The sequence below is a fragment of the Anolis sagrei genome, chromosome 2 (assembly GCF_037176765.1).
Source record: "Anolis sagrei isolate rAnoSag1 chromosome 2, rAnoSag1.mat, whole genome shotgun sequence".
NCBI lineage: Eukaryota > Metazoa > Chordata > Lepidosauria > Squamata > Dactyloidae > Anolis > Anolis sagrei.
The window spans coordinates 303459274-303481675 of NC_090022.1; the positions used below are offsets into that span (position 1 = coordinate 303459274).

Here is a 22402-nt window from a genome sequence, read left to right on the forward strand (position 1 = left end):
AAATCAATACAATTCTAAACCTGATATAGCCAGGGGAGATTTGGCCCATGATATGCTGACCGTGGATCTGTCGAGAGCTCTTAATGGTCTCTGAAGAGGCCGGTGGGGTGGTTTGCGAGGTGGCTGAGGACTCCAGCCGGCAAGAGGAGCCCCCCCCCCCCACGCACTCAGAGGCCGAGGCCTTGGTCCGGTTGCCCCTCTGAGCCACACAAGCCCCTCCAAGTCAACAGCAATGACGGTGCAAACTCTTGACTGTGATCAATGTGAGAGCCGTTCAGCAGTGGAACTCTCTGCCCCAGGGGGAGTGTGGTGGAGGCTCCTTCTTTGGAAGCTTTGAAGCAGAGGCTGGATGGCCATCTGTCAGGGGTGCTTTGAATGCAATATTCCTGCTTCTTGGCAGAATGGGGTTGGACTGGAGGATGGCCCAGGAGGTCTCTTCCCACTCTAGGATTCTAGGATTCTATATTCAGCAGTGGAACTCTCTGCCCCTTGAGGAGTGTGGTGGAGGCTCCTTCTTTGGAAGCTTTGAAGCAGAGGCTGGATGGCCATCTGTCAGGGGTGCTTTGAATGCAATATTCCTGCTTCTTGGCAGAATGGGGTGGGACTGGAGGATGGCCCAGGAGGTCTCTTCCAACTCTAGGATTCTATGTTCAGCAGTGGAACTCTCTGCCCCTTGAGGAGTGTGTTGGAGGCTCCTTCTTTGGAAGCTTTGAAGCAGAGGCTGGATGGCCATCTGTCAGGGGTGCTTTGAATGCAATATTCCTGCTTCTTGGCAGAATGGGGTTGGACTGGATGGTGGCCCAGGAGGTCTCTTCCAACTCCAGGATTCTAGGATTCTATGTTCAGCAGTGGAACTCTCTGCCCCGCAGGGAGTGTGATGGAGGCTCCTTCTTTGGAAGCTTTGAAGCAGAGGCTGGATGGCCATCTGTCAGGGGTGCTTTGAATGCAATTTTCCTGCTTCTTGGCAGAATGGGGTGGGACTGGATGATGGACCACCAGGTCTCTTCCCACTCTAGGATTCTAGGATTCTATGTTCAGCAGTGGAACTCTCTGCCCCTTGAGGAGTGTGGTGGAGGCTCCTTCTTTGGAGGCTTTGAAGCAGAGGCTGGATGGCCATCTGTCAGGGGTGCTTTGAATGCAATATTCCTGCTTCTTGGCAGAATGGGGTGGGACTGGAGGATGGCCCAGGAGGTCTCTTCCAACTCTAGGATTCTATGTTCAGCAGTGGAACTCTCTGCCCCTTGAGGAGTGCGGTGGAGGCTCCTTCTTTGGAAGCTTTGAAGCAGAGGCTGGATGGCCATCTGTCAGGGGTGCTTTGAATGCAATTTTCCTGCTTCTTGGCAGAATGGGGTGGGACTGGATGATGGACCACCAGGTCTCTTCCCACTCTAGGATTCTAGGATTCTATGTTCAGCAGTGGAACTCTCTGCCCCTTGAGGAGTGTGGTGGAGGCTCCTTCTTTGGAAGCTTTGAAGCAGAGGCTGGATGGCCATCTGTCAGGGGTGATTTGAATGCAATATTCCTGCTTCTTGGCAGAATGGGGTTGGACTGGATGATGGCCCAGGAGGTCTCTTCCCACTTTAGGATTCTAGGATTCTATGTTCAGCAGTGGAACTCTCTGCCCCGGAGGGAGTGTGGTGGAGGCTCCTTCTTTGGAAGCTTTTAAGCAGAGGCTGGATGGCCATCTGTCAGGGGTGATTTGAATGCAATATTCCTGCTTCTTGGCAGAATGGGGTTGGACTGGATGATGGCCCAGGAGGTCTCTTCCCACTCTAGGATTCTATGATTCTATAAGTTCCTGACTGTGAGAGAGAACCGTTCAGCAGTGGAACTTTCTGCCCCGGAGGAAATATGGTGGAGGCTCCTTCTTTGGAGGCTTTGAAACAGAGGCTGGATGGCCATCTGTCAGGGGTGCTTTGAAGGCAATTTTCCTGCTTCTTGGCAGAATGGGGTTGGGCTGGAGGATGGCCCACCAGGTCTCTTCCCACTCTAGGATTCTAGGATTCTATGTTCAGCAGTGGAACTCTCTGCCCCTTGAGGAGTGTGGTGGAGGCTCCTTCTTTGGAAGCTTTGAAGCAGAGGCTGGATGGCCATCTGTCAGGGGTGCTTTGAATGCAATATTCCTGCTTCTTGGCAGAATGGGGTTGGACTGGAGGATGATGGCCCAGGAGGTCTCTTCCAACTCTTGGATTCTATGATTCTGGGGCACTGCACTGAGCTAGCAATGAGGTCCAGCTATGCTCCACCTTTCCTTCAGTCCAAGGGTCTCACGGCGAGGGTGGGCAAGGGAGGGTCACTAGACCCAATGCAGCCTTTTGTGCCCCTCAACTGGCCTTCCTTTGGCCAAAAGAGGAGGAGGAAGAAAAGGAACGCAGGGTGTTGTGGGGTTTCCACGCTGTACGGCCAATGTGTTCTAGCAGCATTTTCTCCTGAGGTTTTGCCTGCGAATGCAGGAGAAATCAGAGAATCATAGAATGATAGAGTTGGAAGAGACCTCCTGGGCCTTCATCCAGTCCAACCCCATTCTGCCAAGAAGCAGGAATATGGCATCCAAAGCACCCCTGGCAGATGGCCATACAGCCTCTGCTGAATAATGATAATAATAGTAGTAGTAGTAGTAGTAGTAATAATAATAATAAAATGCTAGAGTGGGAAGAGACCTCCTGGGCCATCATCCAGTCCAACCCCATTCTGCCAAGAAGCAGGAATATTGCATTCAAAGCACCCCTGACAGATGGCCACCCAGCCTCTGCTTAATAATAATAATAATAATAGTAGTAGTAGTAGTAGTAGTAGTAATAAAATGCTAGAGTGGGAAGAGACCTCCTGGGCCCTCATCCAGTCCACCCCCATTCTGCCAAGAAGCAGGAATATTGCATTCAAATCACCCCTGACAGATGGCCATCCAGCCTCTGTTTAAAAGCTTCCAAAGAAGGAGCCTCCACCACACTCCCTCCGGGGCAGAGAGTTCCACTGCTGAACGGCTCTCACAGTCAGGAAGTTCTTCTTCACGTTCAGATGGAATCTCCTCTCTTGTAGTTTGAAGCCATTGTTCCCTTGCGTCCTAGTCTCCAGGGAAGCAGAAAGGAAGCTCCCTCCCTCCTCCTCCTCCCTGTGGCTTCCTCTCACATATTTATACATGGCTATCATATCTCCTCTCAGCCTTCTCTTCTTCAGGCTAAACATGCCCGGGGCAGAGAGTTCCACTGCTGAATGGCTCTCACAGTCAGGAAGTTCTTCCTCATGTTCAGATGGAATCTCCTCTCTTGTAGTTTGAAGCCATGGCTCCATTGCGTCCTAGTCTCCAGGGAAGCAGAAAGGAAGCTCCCTCCCTCCTCCTCCTCCCTGTCGCTTCCTCTCACATATTTATACATGGCTCTCATCTTATCTCCTCTCAGCCTTCTCTTCTTCAGGCTAAACATGCCCAGCTCCTTAAGCCGCTCCTCATAGGGCTTGTTCTCCAGACCCTTGATCATTTTAGTCGCCCTCCTCTGGACACATTCCAGCTTAGAGTCAATATCTCTCTTGAATTGTATATCAGGAGAAAATGCTGCTAGAAGTCATAGTCCACACAGCCTGGGATCACACAACACCCCACTTATCATGTGCTACTCACGTGCAATTCTTACATCTCATTCTTACATATCACTTCCTACTTAATCATGCAGCAGGTGTGCGCCCACATGTCCATTAGAACTGTATTTCCACTCTACGTTTTTCACAATAGGGCTACAGCCAATGCAGCATTCCTGCCTAATGGTGTATTATCTATCTAACCAAAATGCTGCTAGAGCATGGCCACACATGGCTTCCTTGGAGACAAGTGCCATGGGTGCAGCGCCCTTTCCGCTCCAGAAGTGGGGCCGGCTCCTCTGGAGGAAACCTCAGGAGAAAATGCTGCTAGAACACATTGGCCATATTGGAAGTCCACAAGGTCACAAAGGGAGGGTCTCCACCGCACAAGCCACAACCAGCAACGGCTACGAGGCAGGCATTTCGGGGAAAGGAAGGGAAGAAGAGGGGGCTTCAAAGCAGACCACGTTTGAAGCCGGTCCACGCTGACGTGGCAACCGTGGCCTGGAACAACATACCCTTCTCAGGACGGACATTCTCACTAGCCGTGAACCTAATCCCTTTCCCACCATGCACTGCGCCGGAAGAAAGAGAGAGAGAAAGAGAGAGAAAGGGAAAGAAAGACAGAAGGAAAGAAAGAAAGAGGAGTCAGGTTAGAAACGGGCCTCCGTCCATCGATCGCGATGAGCAGGAAGAAAGGCCGGACACAGCAAAAGGGCCGGGGCTGTCCATTTAGGTCAAGACCTCAGCGGCCATGACATTGCTATAATGTGTTTTAATTTTTTAAATAATTTTTATAATAATTTTTAAATAATTTAATTTTTTAATCTATTGGAACTGGCCCTGCCTACTGTGATCGATTTCTATGTTTTCAATGTTGAAACTTGTTGTGTTATTTATAATTTTTTTTGTATTGTGTTTTTATTTCTTTGATTTTTTTATAATATAATATATTGTATGGAAATATATCTTGTAAGTCGCTCTGAGTACCCGTCGGGGTGAGAAGGGCGGCATAGAAATGCCGTAAATAAGTAAATAAAAAATAAATTTGTCTTTTGAGAGCACAATTTAAAGGCAAATACATTTTAAGGGAAACTCTGCTGAATATATAGATGTGTGTGTGTGTATTGTGCATTGGCATTTCTTTGTCCCTAGCAGTTCAAAGACAGACCTGGGCCCATCAGTTTAACAACTGAGGAACCAAGTTGCCTTGCATGAATGCTGGTTAATGCCATTTCCCCAAAAGGTCATGACTCTAACAAGAGGTTAGGGCATCATTTTCCGAAAGGTAACGACTTCTAACCAGGTCACGCCTTTGTAAACATGATCAAATCTCCCAAAGGTTATGGAGATGCCCATTGTCCAAAACGGGGTGGTGGCCCTTGGGCTGCTGACCTTGTGCCGTCTGGGTCTGGACGAAGGTCTTGATGAGGGTGTCTGTGGTCTGGGTGTAGAGGGAGAGGGCGTAGCGCAGCGACTGCAGGTCGGAGCTCTTCTCCAGGAAGGTCTTCTTCAGGCCGTTCCCCCCGGCGTGGAAGTATTGCTGCAAAGACAACGAGGAGGAGGAGGAGGAAGAGGAGGAGGAAGAGCGGGGAAGAGGAGCATCACAGGGAAAATAGGCAGTTATTCCGGCCTCTCTCCTCCAGTGTTTACTTGGACTTCCCGCACTTCCAAAGCATGGGGAAGGGGCTTCTTTCTGGACTGCCACTCCCAGAATCCACCAGGCAGCAATGAGCTTAGCTGGCTGTGAGATCCTGGGAGCAACAGCGCCAGAAGAAGGCCCTGCACCAAACCCAGGAGGACCTCCAAGGAATCCCCGTGAGGCTCAATTCCAGGGAAAGGGAGGAGGCAGCAAGAGTGGACACTCCCGTTCCCCGCAACTCACCTTGATGGTGTCGAGAGCCAGCTCTAGCACCGCGCACTGCTTGGGGGTCAGGCTCCGCGTCTCCTCCTTGACCATATGGTCCTGCAACACAAGCGGAGGAGAGGTCAGCAGCAAAAGAGAGGGACACTCACACAGACTGACCAGGGGGGGCGATGCCCTCCTGGGCGCATGGGGTGGGATCAGCATGAGCATTTGGCCGTGACAAGGCCCAGCAGCAAGAGCAGGAGCAGAACCCGATTACAGAATCCTAGAGTTGGAAGAGATCTGGTGGGACATCTAGTCCAACCCTATCCTGCCAAGAAGCAGGACAATCACGCTCAAAGCACCCCCAACAGATGGCCATCCTACCTCTGTCTAAAAGCCTTCAAAGAAGGAGCCTCCAACACACTCCAGGGCAGAGAGTTCCACTGCTGAACATCTCTCGCAGTCAGGAAGTTCTTTCTCATGTTCATAGAACCATAGAATCATAGAATCAAAGAGTTGGAAGAGACCTCATGGGCCATCCAGTCCAACCCCATTCTGCCAAGAAGCAGGAGAATCGCGCTCAAAGCACCCTCAACAGATGGCCATCCAACCTCTGTCTAAAAGCCTTCAAAGAAGGAGCCTCCGCCACACTCCAGGGCAGAGAGTTCCACTGCTGAACATCTCTCGCAGTCAGGAAGTTCTTTCTCATGTTCATAGAATCATAGAATCATAGAATCAAAGAGTTGGAAGAGACCTCCTGGGCCATCATCCAATCCAATCTCATTCTGCCAAGAAGCAGGAATATTGCATTCAAAGCACCCCTGACAGATGGCCATCCAGACTCTGTTCCAAAGCTTCCAAAGAAGGAGCCTCCACCACACTCCGAGGCAGAGAGTTCCACTGCTGAACGGCTCTCTCAGTCAGGAAGTTCTTCTTCGTGTTCAGATGGAATCTCCTCTCTTGTAGTTTGAAGCCATTGTTCCATTGCGTCCTAGTCTCCAGGGAAGCAGAAAGGAAGCTTGCTCCCTCCTCCTCCCTGTGGCTTCCTCTCACATATTTACACATGGCCCTCATCATGTCTCCTCTCAGTCTTCGCTTCTTCAGGCTAAACCTGCCCAGTTCTTGAAGCTGCTCCTCATAGGGCTTGTTCTCCAGACCCTTGATCGTTTGAGTCGCCCTCTTCCTCTGGACACAGTATCCCAGCTTAGAGTCAACCTCTCCCTTCAATTGTTGTGCCCAGAATTTGACATGAGTTCCTCTCACATATTGACCATGACCATCATCATGTCTCTTCTCAGTCTTCTCTTCTTCAGGCTAAACGTGCCCAGCTCTAGAAGGCACTCCTCATAGGGCTTGTTCTCCAGACCCTTGATGGTTTGAGTCACCCTTTTCCTCTGGACACAGTATTTCAGCTTAGAGGCAACATCTCCCTTCAATTGTGATGACCAGAACTGGACACAGTGGGATTCCAGGTGTGATCTAACGAAGGCAGACTAGAGGGCCTTGGTTAGACCACATCTGGAGTACTGTGTCCAATTCTGTGTCCAATTCTGGGCCCCACAATTGAAGGGAGATATGATGGAGCTTGTTGGAGGACAGCCAAGGCAAAGCTCCTTTCTCTCTAAGGCCGCCGTAGGGTTGCCACAAGGTCCATCTTTGGGTTCTTGGCCTGGAAGAGCAGGAGTGGGTTTTTTTATGATGAGATGATGAGGATGGGTTGTTGTAGGTTTTTTGGGCTATCTGGCCATGTTCTAGAGGCATTCTCTCCTGATGTTTCGCCTGCATCTATGTGGTCTAGAGCAAAAAAGTCTCCTTTTAAAACAGAGGCTTTAAGTCCCAGTTAGTCAGTTAGGGCTCGAAGCTGTTCGAGAGCAGTTGTTAGTCAGAGCCAGTTTGGGTTTAGAGAAGAAGATTGGGTTAGTCTTTTGTGAGGTATTCAGAGTAGCTATTAGTAGATAGCTAGAATACTGTTGTGGAGCAGGGCCCAGTTCGTGGACTGTTCAATCCCTAGGGAAGTCTAGTTCAGGGTATTATTGGCTAGATTCCTAAGGGGCAGTTTTGGGGAGTTACTTTCAGAGATTTCTGTGGTGGAACTTTGAAGACTTGTAACCCAGAAGAGTCTAAGATTTTACTCTAACGCAACCACAAGCTTTTCATGCCAGTACTTTCTGAAACCATTAAGCATTTGTACCTGAATTATTTCAAGCTTGTTCAATAAACATTCTTGTTCTTTTATTAATTTATACCAGCCTCAGTGTGTGTACCTTGGTGGTCAAAGTATTTATAAAAATCAGCTTCACAGCAGCCACTTAGAAACCACAGTGGCACAGTGTGTGACATTTATTTTTTATTTATTTCCGTTACTTCTACCCCGCCCTTCTCACCCCCGAGGGGGGACTCAGGGCGGCTTACAAGGGAAGGCACAAATTCGATGCCTATATCAAATATACATACATACATAAAACAGTTAAACAATCAACAGGTTAAAAACATCAGTACATAACATAATAGTAAACAATCTCATGCTCAGTGTTCAGAGTTCCATAGATCCATTCCGTTCCGTCAATTCCTGCCCATCATCAAGGTCTTTTCTTAGCTGCCAGACTGTCCAAAAGCCTGGTCCCACATCCAGGTCTTCAATTTTCCTCTGAATGAAAAAAGGGAAGTCGCTGATCTAATCTCCCCGGGGAGTGAGTTCCACAGAACAAACTCACAATGTTACCTCAGCCTGATTAATACTGGAATGGTGGCAGCGGGATTCATTTGAAGAAGCATTTCAAGTCTCTCAGTTCTAGTGTGTCCCAGTTCCTACTTTTAAAAAAATACTAAGTGGCTCCCCACTTCTCTGCTCTAATCTCCCCTGATATTGGTATAATCAGTGGGATATATTTCAACAATTAAAAAAAGGAGAAATTTAAATATACAGCTGTTTCAACAACCATACTCCCTCTTCCTTTTGATGAGCACACGCGTTCATATTTTAGGTGGTGCCTGTTGTTATAGGGTCCTACACTGAGGATGAAGCCAGATGACTTTCTTCTGCTCTAGGGACACAACGGAGCCATGGATTCAAGAGGTCCCACCTAAGCACGAAGGACCTCCTGACACTGCAGAAAATACAGCAACCTTTAAGTCTGGTGGAGCCTCCTTCTTAGAGGCCTTTAAGCAGAGGTGGGAGATGGCCATCTGTGTGGAGAGGTTTGATGGTGTCTTCCTGCCTGGCCAAATGAAGGGGGTGGGGACTGGGTGGCCCTTGGGGTCTCTCTTCCAACTCTAGGAGTCTCTCAAACCTCCAGCCTGGGCATTTGAGCCTTGAACGCCACCAGAGGTCCAAGGCAGAAGGCACCTGGAGAAGGAGAAGGTCTTCCTCAAGGGACACACATGATTCCATTCCCAGTGGGATGTGGCAGAAACCTTTCCATACAAGAGGAGCTCTTTCCAAACTGCAGGACACCTTCCTTGGTGGCTTGGACGGTCATTTCCCAGTCATAAAGCTCCCTTTCGCCCACTTTCCCCATCATGGAGCCATGGGACCATGACTGGGGGGGGGGGGGGGCTTCTGTGCGCACAGCTCATGCGCTCGCCCCCAATCTCCTCTTCCCTTGCATCTTCCAAAACTCCCTGCAGCCACTGTCCCTGGGCTGGGTGGAACCTAAGAGAGACGGAATTTGGGGGACCCAGCCTCCCTCTTTCTCTCTCCTATATGCGCTGCAAGCCCCGTCCCTTGCGCTTGCTGGGAGGTCTGGAGGCGCAACGCACGTGGGCTCACGGCTGAGCATCGGGCACAAAGCGCACAAGGCAAGGCGGCGCCTGGACGCAGGCGGCTCGTGTTTGTACAGGCAGACACTGGGCAGGTGTTGCGCACAATGACAGCTCAAGACAAAAGACACCACGACACAAAGGGACATTCATGCGCACGGTCAGGGAGAGAGGGAGGGTGTGGGGGGGGGGGGGCAACATGCGGGGCGGCCGTACCTTCAGCTTTGACAAGTGTCCCAGTTCTTTGGCCGCGCTGAAAATCAGCTGGGTCCCCTTGGAGCAGAACATAAAGAGAGAGAGAGACAGAAAGAGAGACAGACAAGTGGGAAAGGTTACCCGGAGAAGAGGAAGGGGAGGGGGATGCCCCCCCCCTGCATGCACCCCCCCCCCCCAAGCATCGAGGGATCCACGGAAACTGAGGCAAGGAGCAGAATGAGGATTCTTCCCCCAAAGGACCCAGGACGCGCCAAGGATGGACGGAATGAAGGAAGGAAGGCAGCCTATGCATACCCCTTGACCCAGGCTGCACCCCACGAGGGGAAGGGTCCCACAGCACCACTTGGGGGGGGGGGATTCCTCTATGCTCCATGGGTGGGTGGGGGGCTCTGTGGGAAGAGGCAACAACCCACCGGGATCTGCAAGTGAACCCTGCCCAGCTCCATGGGCCCACCGACCCCTTGGAAACAATCGCACCCATCTTCAGGGGAGAGGACCTCCGCTGCTTGGCCGGAAGCCCCCTCCCACCCAAGAGCGCCCAAAGAGGACCCTGATGGCTCCTTCCCTCTCTGTCTCATCCCCTCACCCTCCCATTCCTCTTCCCTCTGGCATTCATGGGTCGGTGGGTGAGCTCACTGGAGAGACCCCTTCGAAGACCAGGAAGCGGCACAAGCACTACAATAGACTAGATGGCCTCTGGGGGACCCTTCATTGGCTTTAGGGTCTTAAGAGAGATCCTCCATTGGGCGGAATAGGCTAGATGGCTTCTGGGGGACCCTTCAATGACTTTAGGGTCTTAAGAGAGATCCTACATTGGGCGGAATGAGCTAGATGGCCTCTGGGGGACCCTTCATTGGCTTTAGGGTCTTAAGAGAGATTCTGCATTGGGTGGAATGGACTAGTTGGCCTCTGGGGAACCGTTCGATTACTTTAGGGTCTTAAGAGAGATCCTCCATTGGGTGGAATGAGCTAGATGGCCTCTGGGGGACCCTTCTATGACTTTAGGGACTTAAGAGAGATCCTCCACTGGGAAGAATGGACTAGATGGCCTCTGGGGGACCCTTCATTGGCTTTAGGGTCTTAAGAGAGATCCTCCATTGGGCAGAATAGACTAGATGGCCTCTGGGGGACCCTTCTATGACTTTAGGGTCTTAAGAGAGATTCTCCATTGGGAAGAATGGACTAGATGGCCTCTGGGGGACCCTTCTATGACTTAGGGTCTTAAGAGAGATCCTCCATTGGGCGGAATAGGCTAGATGGCTTCTGGGGGACCCTTCAATGACTTTAGGGTCTTAAGAGAGATCCTCCATTGGGCGGAATGAGCTAGATGGCCTCTGGGGGACCCTTCTATGACTTTAGGGTCTTAAGAGAGATTCTCCATTGGGAAGAATGGACTAGATGGCCTCTGGGGGACCCTTCTATGACTTAGGGTCTTAAGAGAGATCCTCCATTGGGAAGAATGGACTAGATGGCCTCTGGGGGACCCTTCATTGGCTTTAGGGTCTTAAGAGAGATCCTCCATTGGGCGGAATAGGCTAGATGGCCTCTGGGGGACCCTTCATTGGCTTTAGGGTCTTAAGAGAGATCCTCCATTGGGTGGAATAGGCTAGATGGCCTCTGGGGGACCCTTCAATGACTTTAGGGTCTTAAGAGAGATCCTCCATTGGGAAGAATGGACTAGATGGCCTCTGGGGGACCCTTCATTGGCTTTAGGGTCTTAAGAGAGATCCTCCATTGGGCAGAATAGACTAGATGGCCTCTGGGGGACCCTTCTATGACTTTAGGGTCTTAAGAGAGATCCTCCATTGGGTGGAATGAGCTAGATGGCCTCTGGGGGACCCTTCATTGGCTTTAGGGTCTTAAGAGAGATTCTGCATTGGGTGGAATGGACTAGTTGGCCTCTGGGGAACCCTTCGATGACTTTAGGGTCACAACAACAACAACAACAACAATAATCTTTATCTATAACCCGCTACCATCTCCCCAAAGGGGACTCGAGGCAGCTAACATGAGGCTAGGCCCAAAATAATACAACATAATAAACACACAATAACAAAATACATCATAACAAAAGAAGAAATAACAAATAAAATCAACAATATAAAACAGCATAATAGTATTATTAGAGATCCTCCATTGGGCAGAATGGGCTAGATAGCCTCTGGGGGACCCTTCTACGACTTTAGGGTCTTAAGAGAGATTCTACATGTCACTATGTGGTTTTGTATGATGTGAAAATAGCTTATAGTTTAAACTGTGTGGTTAAGTAATGCATGTGTTAATGCATAGAGTTGTGAAGTATTGCTGGAGTGTCACTTTAAGAGGTTCCTTCGCTCCCTGGATGAAGGAGGGCAGGTAAGATTGGAATGAGCTTCTTGCGGCATGACGAGATGTGAACAGACAAGATTGATAGTTCTCTTATATATATATAGTGTGTATTTGCCAATAAAGACAAGGGCTGCTTTCGTTGAAAGCTCAATTAAGAGTCTGGAGTTATTTGTGCCTTCAGGCAGATGCTTGAAAGGTCAACGGAGACTGAGATAACAAAGGTAATTTAGCTCAATTAACCAACACTACATTGGGCAGAATGGACTAGATGGCCTCTGGGGAACCCATCAATGATTTTAGGGTCTTGTTGGAGAGCTTCCCTTGAGCAGAACGGACTAGATGATCTCCGGGGAACCCTTCTATGACTTTAAGGTTGTAAGAGAGATTCTCCATTGGGAAGCATGGACTAGATGGCCTCTGGGTGACCCTTCAATGATTTTAGGGTCTTGCTGGAGAGTCTCCCTTGAGTAGAACGGACTAGATGGCCTATGGGGGAACCTTCTATGATTTTAGGGTCTTAAGAGAGATTCTCCATTGGGCAGAATGGACTAGATGGCCTCTGGGGGACACTACAAGGGCCTAACGGCTGAGAAGTGTGGCATACAAATATAGTAAATAAATAAATAAATAAATAAGGGTCTTATTAGAGATCCTCCATTGGGCAGAATGGACTAGATGGCCTCTGGGGGACCCTTCTATGACCTTAACCACCTCCTCTTCCATTGCACGGACTCTTATCACACACAGCGAAGAGCAGAGAGCGAGGCCTTTGTCCTCAATGAGCAGACAAACAAACCCAAGCATGGGCAGACTTTGGCCCTCCCTCCATGTGTTTTGGACTCCAACTCCCAGCATTCCTCACAGCCTCAGGCCCTTTCCTTTTCCCCCTCAGCCGCTTAAGCGTTATATCTATTTCTTGAGATGTGAAGATAGGCATCCTTTAGATCTATCATCTAGCTTAAGCGGCTGAGGGGGAAAAGGAAGGGGCCTGAGGCTGTGAGGAATGCTGGGAGTTGGAGTCCAAAACACATGGAGGGAGGGCCAAAGTCTGCCCATGGAGACTCTGCGAGAATAATGTTATGATAGCCATTGTCCACCCTACACCAAAATCCAATGCCCTCCCCAATGCACATTACTCTGGCTCCACCCCGAGGGGCCCTCCTTACCGTGTGGTCAGTGAGCGGCGGGAGCACGATGACCCTCTCCAGGGTGTTCATCACGACCCGCCAGAGGTCCTTCAGCACACGCTTCAGCACCGTCTTCTCACACACGTCTGCAAACAGCGTCAGGCTGCCAGGGAGGAAGGGAGGGAGAAGCAAGGAATGACAAGATTGTGGAGTTGGAAGGGAACCCCAAAGGCCATCCAGCCACACAATAAGGCTAAACACTATCCCAACTTGGGCCCTCCTTCCTGCCCTCCAGGTGTTTGGAACTTCAACTCCCACAATTCTTACTAGTCAGATGTTAGGAACGGTGGGAACTGAAGTCCAAAACATCTGGAGGGAGGGAAGGAGGGCCCAAGTTGGCCCAGGCCTGAACTATATGGTTGAATGAAAGGGTTAAGCAACCAATGGTCAGACCCCTCCTCTGGACCCTCCCCTCTCCCCCCTCCAAGTGCACTGACCGCCATCCACCTCCCCTCCCTCCCTCCCTCCTCTGGGTCCCGGTCCTTACTTTCCGTCCAGGAAGTCCATGAGGGGTCGAAGGACGTTGTCGGCGTCTTGGGCCACCACGTTAGGGGGGGCGTTCCCGGCCCCCTTCACCTGGCAGAGGATGTCGGACATCTGCTTGACACAGTCGTCGATCCGTGCCTGGAAGCTGGAGGCAAGCAGAGGCTGTTAGGAATTGTGGGAGTTGAAGTCCAAAACACCTGGACGAACACCCAAGTTTGCCCATGCCTAATTTAGCTCCCATTTTCCCGGTCACCCACTCCTGCCCAGAGAATGAGGGGTGGCCCCCTTTCTTCCCCCCTCCCCACTCTGGAAGGACCGGATCATTCCGTCTGCCTTAAGAAAGCTCAGAATATTCTGAAGGGCCCATCCCACCCTGGAGATGCTTCTTCTTCTTCTTCTTCATTTGAATTATTATCACCTGGCAGGTGGGATAGGATGGCAACGGCGAGGAGACATAGGCCGAGAGAGAGCTTGGATCAAGTCGTGATGACTGCTACGATCCACCTCGGGCCCTGAGATCATCTGAGGAGACCCTGCTCGTTGTCCCCCCCATTGATGCAATTGTGTCTGACGGGGACAAGGGACAGGGCCTTTTCTGTGGTGGCCCCTTCCGAGCAAAATTAGATCTGCTGCATCCTTCTTGACCTCCCGGAAACAAGTAAAATCCTGGCTATGGGATCAGGCCTTTGGAGAGTCGGCTGACCTACTGATGTGTTGACTTACGTAGAACTGATGGACTGCCCTTGGATAATGATTTAAATTGGTGACCGCTGACTGTTTGTTGACTGTTTTTATATTGTTTATACTGGGTTGTTGTAGGTTTTTCCGGGCTATATGGCCATGTTCTAGAGGCATTTTCTCCTGACGTTTCGCCTGCATCTATGGCAAGCAACCTCAGAGGTAGTGAGGTGACCTCACAACCTCTGAGGATGCTTGCCATAGATGCAGGCGAAACGTCAGGAGAAAAATTGCCTCCAGAACATGGCCATATAACCCGGAAAACCTACAACAACCCAGTGATCCGACCATGAAAGCCTTCAACAATACATTGTTTATACTGTTTTATATTGTTGTTATTATTACACTGCTGTTAAATTGTACATTTATGTTTTGATGTGGGCGCCGTGGGTGCCGCTTTGTTAGCCGTCCCGAGTCCCTCTGCGGAGGTCGAGAAAGGACGGGACAGAAAAGCCCCAAATAAACAATAATAAATGTTTAAGTGTATGGTTTCACTTGGATGTGGCACGAGGAGTTGTGCAATAGTGATGGTAACATAGAAGGATGGGTGCTGTGTTTCGTAACGGTACAACAGGTGCGGGCAAACTTTGTCCCTCCCTCCTGGGGTTTGGATGACAACTCCCACAATTCCTAACCGCTGTTGGCAACCCAACCCTCCCCTTGCCTGGCGCACACTGCACAATTATAGTGCTGCGGTTGCACTCTCACAGCCAGGGCAACGCCTGAGGAATCCCGGGACTTCAGGGAGAGATTCAGAGCTCTGGCGCCTCATAGAATCATAGAATCAAAGAGTTGGAAGAGACCTCATGGGCCATCCAGTCCAACCCCATTCTGCCAAGAAGCAGGAATATTGCATTCAAATCACCCCTGACAGATGGCCATCCAGCCTCTGCTTAAAAGCTTCCAAAGAAGGAGCCTCCACCACACTCCCTCCGGGGCAGAGAGTTCCACTGCTGAACGGCTCTCACAGACAGGAAGTTCTTCCTCATGTTCAGATGGAACTATGGATCCCAGGAGGCTGTCAGGATTATTAAGATATGTATGTGTGTGTTTCAATGTGTTTCTATGTAATTCAAGATGGATTAAGATGTATTTCAAGATGGATTCTATTCTGCTTAATTGTGTATTAGAAATACTGTGAGAGGCAGAGAAAAAGTAACCTTGACAGAAATGAGACAAAGTGTTCCCTGGCTGGGAAGAAGTGGGAGGATCCGGTCTCAGCCAAGAAGTCAGATAAGCAGGTGTTCAGAAACTGTGGTGTTGTGCTTTGTAGTTCCTGCCTGATGCTTGCTGTGCATAGACGTGTATAGATGTACTTAGTAAACTTAGTGTTCTGTTGTAACTAAACGCTTGCAGAGTCTTGATTTCTGGAACACAGTGTCTGCTGATCTAGCAATTCTTCCGCTGGCAACCGTCAATACTCTGACAGAGGCCACAGGGAGCAGCCACGGAGGGTCAAGTGGAGCCACTGCACCACAACTATGCAGCGTGAAAGGGCGAAGCACAAGCCTTCATTGCCGCCTATTAGGAATTGTGCAAGTCCAAAACACCTGGAGGGAGGGCCCACGTTTGCCCTTGCCTGGTGTCTATGAATGCGTCTATGTGTGTGTGCATGCACCCCTTGCAATGGAGGGTGTTTTCCTGGGTTCCCACAACTGGAGACCTTGTAAGTTACTCGGCGGAAGTCCTCCCTCCCCTGCAAAGAATGAGAGGGCTTTGGCTCGGACGCTGTGCAGACGGACAGAGGGAGGGACGGGGCTCAAAGAGGAGGAGGTGATGCCCCCCCCTTTCCCGACACGAACGAAGCCTCCGCTGCTTCTGCCGCCTTCTTTGCTAAATCCCTGTCTAAATCCTCTTCCGCTGCGCGACCCTTTGAATGTTAAGAGAGGCATTAGCCCTGAGATCAATGAGCCGGTGAGCTCCATCCCGGAGTGATAGCATCCCAGGGATATGAACTCCAAACAGATTTCACAGCTCAGAGAGCATTCCACTTTGCCACGCCGGAGACGGGCGCAAATAAAGAGAAAAAAACCCTTCTCTCCCTCCCTCCCTCCCTCCTTTCACTGACTTTTGAGCACATCAGGATTTGCAAACTTGGAAGGCCAAAAGTAGACGCTGACTTTATGGACCTGACAACCTCTGAGGATGCTTGCCATAGATGCAGGCGAAACGTCAGGAGAGAGTGCTTCTAGAGCATGGCCATATCGCCCGAAAAACCTACAACCACCCCGTGATTCCAGTCGTGAAAGCCTTTGATGTCTGGAGCAAAGGGATGCCGGGGAAGGTGGGCTCACCTGTTGCCAAAGACGGCGCTGAGCTCGTCCAGGACGTTGTTGAGTTTCACCTGGAGCTCCTTCAGGGAGTCGCTGGCCTCCGGATCCAGCTGCAAAGGGAAGCAGGCCGTGAGAACGTGGACTTGGAGGAGGAAAGCAGGAAGAGCGGGCAGGAGGGCTTCGCTGGGCAGGGGGAGGCAGCTGCTCAAAGCACCCGGCGCAGCGTCTGGATCCAAGGCCAGCAAGAGTGGGCAAAGCACTGTCCAGGGGTCCAGGGCAGGAAATGGGTTGGAGGGGAACCTGCAAAGGGGCTTCAGAGCAACACATCGCCCAGCTCTCTCTCGCTCTGTTCCGCATCTGCAGAACCAAAACACCTGGAGACCTGCAATCCCATGCTCCAGCTTTGCTCAGTCGTTCATTCTGCTGTGTGTTGAGCGCAAGCACGGCTGACAAGCACACTTCTCGTGGCAAAACCCAGGCTCTAGACCTGTCCGTGAGTGGGAACCACCGGTCAAGCGGACCCACTTGCCCCAAGGGGAGGGATGGCCCTCCTCCACTGGAAGGAAAGCGGTGGGGGGGGGGGGGGGCTTGGGAGCATTTCCCTGAAGGGTCAGGAAGGCTGCCCGCATGGAAAACCTGCCCCTGCCAAGGAAGAAGCCCTCACTCTCTGGCTGTGCACTTTGCCCCTGCTGCACACAGTGCGCTTCTGGGAAAGGGTGGGCATTCAATGCAAGTGTAAAGGGGAGACCCCGTGCGAGGGTGCATGCGCAAGTGCCTTTGGCATGCCCGGGCGGAGAGGAGGAAGTGCAGCCTGGAGTGCCTTAAGCAACGGAACCAGGAAAGTGGCCAGAAGACCTGGCAGGAGGCAGCCCTCGGTCAGTCCCTTGGGCATCCCTTCTGTTCTCGCCGGGACTCCTCTCCCCTTCCATCCAAAACACAGACATGTGCCTTTCATCTCAAGAACAGAGAAGCATCCTGAGCTCTAAAGATCACCTGGAGCATTGCAGCGCACCTAAATACCTGGGAGTCACTCTGGACCGTGCTCTGACCTACAAGAAGCCCTGCCTGAACATCAAGCAAAAAGTGGGCGCTAGAAACAACATCATACGAAAGCTGACTGGCACAACCTGGGGATCACAACCAGACACAGTGAAGACATCTGCCCTTGCACTATGCTACTCTGCTGCTGAGTATGCATGCCCAGTGTGGAACACATCTCATCACGCTAAAACAGTGGATGTGGCTCTTATTGAGACATGCCGCATCATCACGGGGTGTCTGCGCCCGACAACATTGGAGAAATTACACTGCTTAGCCGGTATTGCCCCACCTGACATCCGCCGGGAAGGAGCAGCCAAAAGTGAAAGGACCAAGGCAGAGACATCTCCAGCTCATCCCCTGTTTGGGTATCAGCCAGCACGTCAACGACTTAAATCAAGAAATAGTTTTCTAAGATCTACAGAGACACTCGCTGGAACACCTCAGCAAGCGAGAGTCCAAAAGTGGCAGGCTCAAGCCCAGAATACCAAATGAGAGACTCCCCCCTGGGCACACAGAAGACTGGCCGACTTGGAAGGCACTGAACAGACTGCGCTCTGGCACCACGAGATGCAGAGCCAACCTTCAGAAATGGGGCCACAAAGTGGAATCCACGACATGCGAGTGTGGAGAGGAGCAAACCACTGACCACCTGCTGCAATGCACCCTGAGCCCTTCTTCCACATGATGCACAAGGGAGGACCTCCTTGGGGCAACACCACAGGCACTCCAAGGGGAAAGATACTGCTCAAAGGACATTTAAGCAACTACCAAGTTTGCAAATTTTGTTTTTTTCTCTGTTTGTTTGTATTGTTCTGTTAGAAATGCAATACAATGTTCTGGTTGCGGATGACACGATCAATAAATACCGGGACACTCCTCTCCCCTTCCGCAATCAGGAGGAGCCCCGCCTTGGGCTTGCCCGCCGGGGGTTTTGGACTCCCACCATTCCTCTTCAGCCACTTAAGTGGAAAAGGAAAGGGAAAAGGGAAAGGAAGGGGCCTGGGCCTGTGAGGAGGAATTCTGGGATTTGGAGTCCAAAACACCCAGAGGGGCGACGCTTGCCCACGCCTGCTACACGATGACAAAAACAAGGACAAATGGGTTGCGAGATCGCTTTCATCCCAGAGCTGTGACTACACTGATTGTCACCCTGATGTGGCAGGAGGGGTTGCAAAACAGTGATTAGAACGTGGAAAGGTGGGCGTTTCTGTTCTGTAATTGCACGTATATATTACGCATTTAATTTCGTGGTACGATGACAAGAAAGTTATTCTAGTCTAAGAGAGTTGCAGGGAAGGAGGGAGTGACTCACAAGGAAATCTCAAGGCGCAAAGGCTTCTCTGGGGGGGGGGTGGAGATGGGGGGCAGGGAGCAGGCTTGTAGCGAGGGGGTGGTTTTAGGGGTTCAACCCCCCCCAGAAATGTTTCCGATTTTTTAAAAAAACCTGGTTTACTCACGAATTGTAACTGGTTAACCCAATCCCCATGCTGCTAAGTCTATGAGATGCAAAAAATCAAGAGTCCCTCCAGAACTGTAAGCACTATTATCTCAAGCAAATATTGACAATTTATTCACACTGTCATTACTTGCAGCAATAGCTGATGTAGTGAAGCAACCAAGTTGGGGGTGTGTGTGTTGAATGCTCTCATTAAGGAGGCCAGACTTGGTGGAGGTGGTTGACTGGGGTGGAGCTGCAGGCTATTGAAGGATGCTCTGACCACTGCTGTGCTCTTTGATTCAGCGTGAGCTAGGAGTCAGGTTTCAACCCCCCACCCCCACAAAATTTTCAACCCTCCCTAAAATTTTCAACCCCCCCCCCCAAGCAACTCATTAAGGAGGCCAGACTTGGTGGAGGTGGTTGACTGGGTGGAGCTGCAGGCTATTGAAGGATGCTCTGCCCCCTGCTGTGCTCTTTGATTCAGCGTGAGCTAGGAGGCAGGTTTCAACCCCCCACCCCCACAAAATTTTCAACCCTCCCCAAAATTTTCAACCCCCCCCCCCAAGCAACTCATTAAGGAGGCCAGACTTGGTGGAGGTGGTTGACTGGGGTGGAGCTGTAGGCTATTGAAGGATGCTCTGACCGCTGCTGTGCTCTTTGATTCAGCGTGAGCTAGGAGGCAGGTTTCAACCCCCCACCCCCACGAAATTTGCAACCCTCCCCAAAATTTTCAACCCCCCCCCAAGCAACTCATTAAGGAGGCCAGACTTGGTGGAGGTGGTTGACTGGGTGGAGCTGCAGGCTATTGAAGGATGCTCTGCCCCCTGCTGTGCTCTTTGATTCAGCATGAGCTAGGAGGCAGGTTTCAACCCCCCACCCCCATGAAATTTTCAACCCTCCCCAAAATTTTCAACCCCCCCCCCCCCCTAAGCAACTCATTAAGGAGGCCAGACTTGGTGGAGGTGGTTGACTGGGGTGGAGCTGCAGGCTATTGAAGGATGCTCTGCCCCCTGCTGTGCTCTTTGATTCAGCGTGAGCTAGGAGGCAGGTTTCAACCCCCCACCCCCACAAAATTTTCAACCCTCCCCAAAATTTTCAACCCCCCCCCCCAAGCAACTCATTAAGGAGGCCAGACTTGGTGGAGGTGGTTGACTGGGTGGAGCTGCAGGCTATTGAAGGATGCTCTGCCCCCTGCTGTGCTCTTTGATTCAGCATGAGCTAGGAGGCAGGTTTCAACCCCCCACCCCCACAAAATTTTCAACCCTCCCCAAAATTTTCAACCCCCCCCCCCCCAAGCAACTCATTAAGGAGGCCAGACTTGGTGGAGGTGGTTGACTGGGTGGAGCTGCAGGCTATTGAAGGATGCTCTGCCCCCTGCTGTGCTCTTTGATTCAGCATGAGCTAGGAGGCAGGTTTCAACCCCCCACCCCCATGAAATTTTCAACCCTCCCCAAAATTTTCAACCCCCCCCCCCCCAAGCAACTCATTAAGGAGGCCAGACTTGGTGGAGGTGGTTGACTGGGGTGGAGCTGCAGGCTATTGAAGGATGCTCTGACCGCTGCTGTGCTCTTTGATTCAGCGTGAGCTAGGAAGCAGGTTTCAACCCCCCACCCCCACAAAATTTTCAACCCTCCCCAAAATTTTCAACCCCCCCCCCCCGAAATTTTCAACCCCCCCTCCCGCCAAAATTGTCAACCCTCCCCGAATTTTTTTTCTGGCTACGGCCCTGGCAGGGAGGGTGAAACTCATTGCGCAGAGAGCATCTCTATGGGCACCTGGCGCCCGCTACACCCCAAAGCAGGAGCGCACTACTTCCATCCTGGCGAGGAGGGGCACGAGGAGACGCGGGACACAGACATGGATGGGAAGGGCCTCCTCCGCCATTGGGAAAGCGCCGGTGGGAAAGCCAGGGCAGCCCCTCCTTGGGCAAGGACATGCGCGAGAGAGAGGCATGCGCTCCGGCCGCGCAAGGAAACGGGCACATGCCTCAGCTGCCCGAGAGAGCCATGCGTGTGCCCACTTAACGCTTCCCCATTCCGCACGGCTTCGTGCCTTTTAAAGAAGGGCGTTTTGCGGATATGTTGTGTATCTGACACAGCCATGGATTTCCCACCGGATGCCGAGAAGGAAGGCCCACGAGGGGACTAATAGGTCTAAGGAGGGGCCCAAAAGGAGAACAAAAAGTGGGGCTAACAGCCGTGGGGGCCCTCTCCTCCGGATCCTTCTCCTTCTCCTCTTTCTCCTCCTTCTCCTCTTTCTCCTTCTCTTCTCCATTCTGAGTCTTGACACGTAAACGCAAGGGAGGCGCAGAGACAGAGAGACAAGACAGACAGACAGACAAGGTTAGACCAAAGACAGGGGGGGCCCTTCTCCACTGTGGGGGCCTCCGGGGACATCGGAGGTGCGCAGGGGGATCGTTGGCCCCTTTGAGACGAGAACGAGGGTTGAAGCAGAAGCCTTTGTGGACTGAGGCCTCCTCCTCCTTCCTGAGAGGCCCAAGGGAGCAAGTCCCCGAGGACAGCCTCCGTAATTAATTAATTAATTAATTAATCATCAGTAATTGTGGAGAGAACCCGAACGGCAACGCCAGCTTCAGCAGAGCCATAAGTGCCTGTCACTCCGTGCAGACGTCTGAGGAAGGAGGTGCATGTCTACAAAGGCCGATGCTCCCGACTTCTTTCTCTTGGAGCATCTCAAGGGGGTTGTGTGGGTTCCAGGCTGTACGGTCGTGTCCTAGCAGCATTTTCTCCTGACGTTTCTCTGGCATCTGCACGGCCGTACAGTCCAGAAGCCACAGAACATCCCAGTGATTCTAGCCATTGTTGTAGCACAGCAAGCGTCCAATAATTTTGGAGCATCTCAAGGGGGTTCTGTGGGTTCCAGGCTGTACGGTCATGTCCTAGCAGCATTTTCTCCTGACGTTTCTCTGGCACCTGCACGGTCGTACAGTCCAGAAGCCACACAACATCCCAGTGATTCCAGCCATTGTTGTAGCACAGCAAGCGTCCAATAATTTGTCAGTGGATGAAGGGGGATGATGGGTTTCAAAATGAGTTTCAAATGTCAGATTGGAGAGAATTGCAGGCGGATGAGGCCGAGGCAGAGGATGCTTTGAATTCCAAGAAACAAGGGAAAGTGAAAGTCCTTGGGCTGATGGGGAGTTGTCCCGAGAGACTAGATTAGGCCTGAGAACGGAGGGAGTAAGACACAAACAAGTTAAATATTCTCTCAGAAGTCGTGGTGAGACCTCGAAACCAGGTGTGTTCAGCATGATGTCATGGGTGCATGGACAGGCTTAAATTACATAGCTTGGCTTCAAGCCGCTCAGAAGAGATGTTGACTTAAGGATGGTTTTTCTGTCTATGCTCTCAAGTTCCTGATTCAGGTTTCCTGATCTGATTCATGTCTTTGCTCCTGTCAGGTTTTGCCTTGGAAGAAGCTCCTGTTTCCTGGTTTATGGATTTATGTTTGGATCACTGCTCTGGGTTCTAGTTCCCTTTACTTAATGTCCTTT

General features: G+C 51.2%; 1 protein-coding gene across 1 annotated transcript in view; it reads right to left on the reverse strand.

Moving 5' to 3' along the window:
* Nucleotides 1-22402, reverse strand: part of LOC132768096 (uncharacterized) — a 253159-nt gene that overhangs the window by 3667 nt on the left and 227090 nt on the right. The window contains exons 38-43 of the mRNA XM_067464869.1: nt 16431-16519; nt 13400-13543; nt 12892-13015; nt 9398-9454; nt 5459-5539; nt 4969-5116 (exon numbers count right to left, since the gene is read on the reverse strand). Of these exons, the coding sequence (XP_067320970.1) occupies nt 4969-5116; nt 5459-5539; nt 9398-9454; nt 12892-13015; nt 13400-13543; nt 16431-16519 (643 nt within the window). The remainder of the gene's footprint in view (nt 1-4968; nt 5117-5458; nt 5540-9397; nt 9455-12891; nt 13016-13399; nt 13544-16430; nt 16520-22402) is intronic.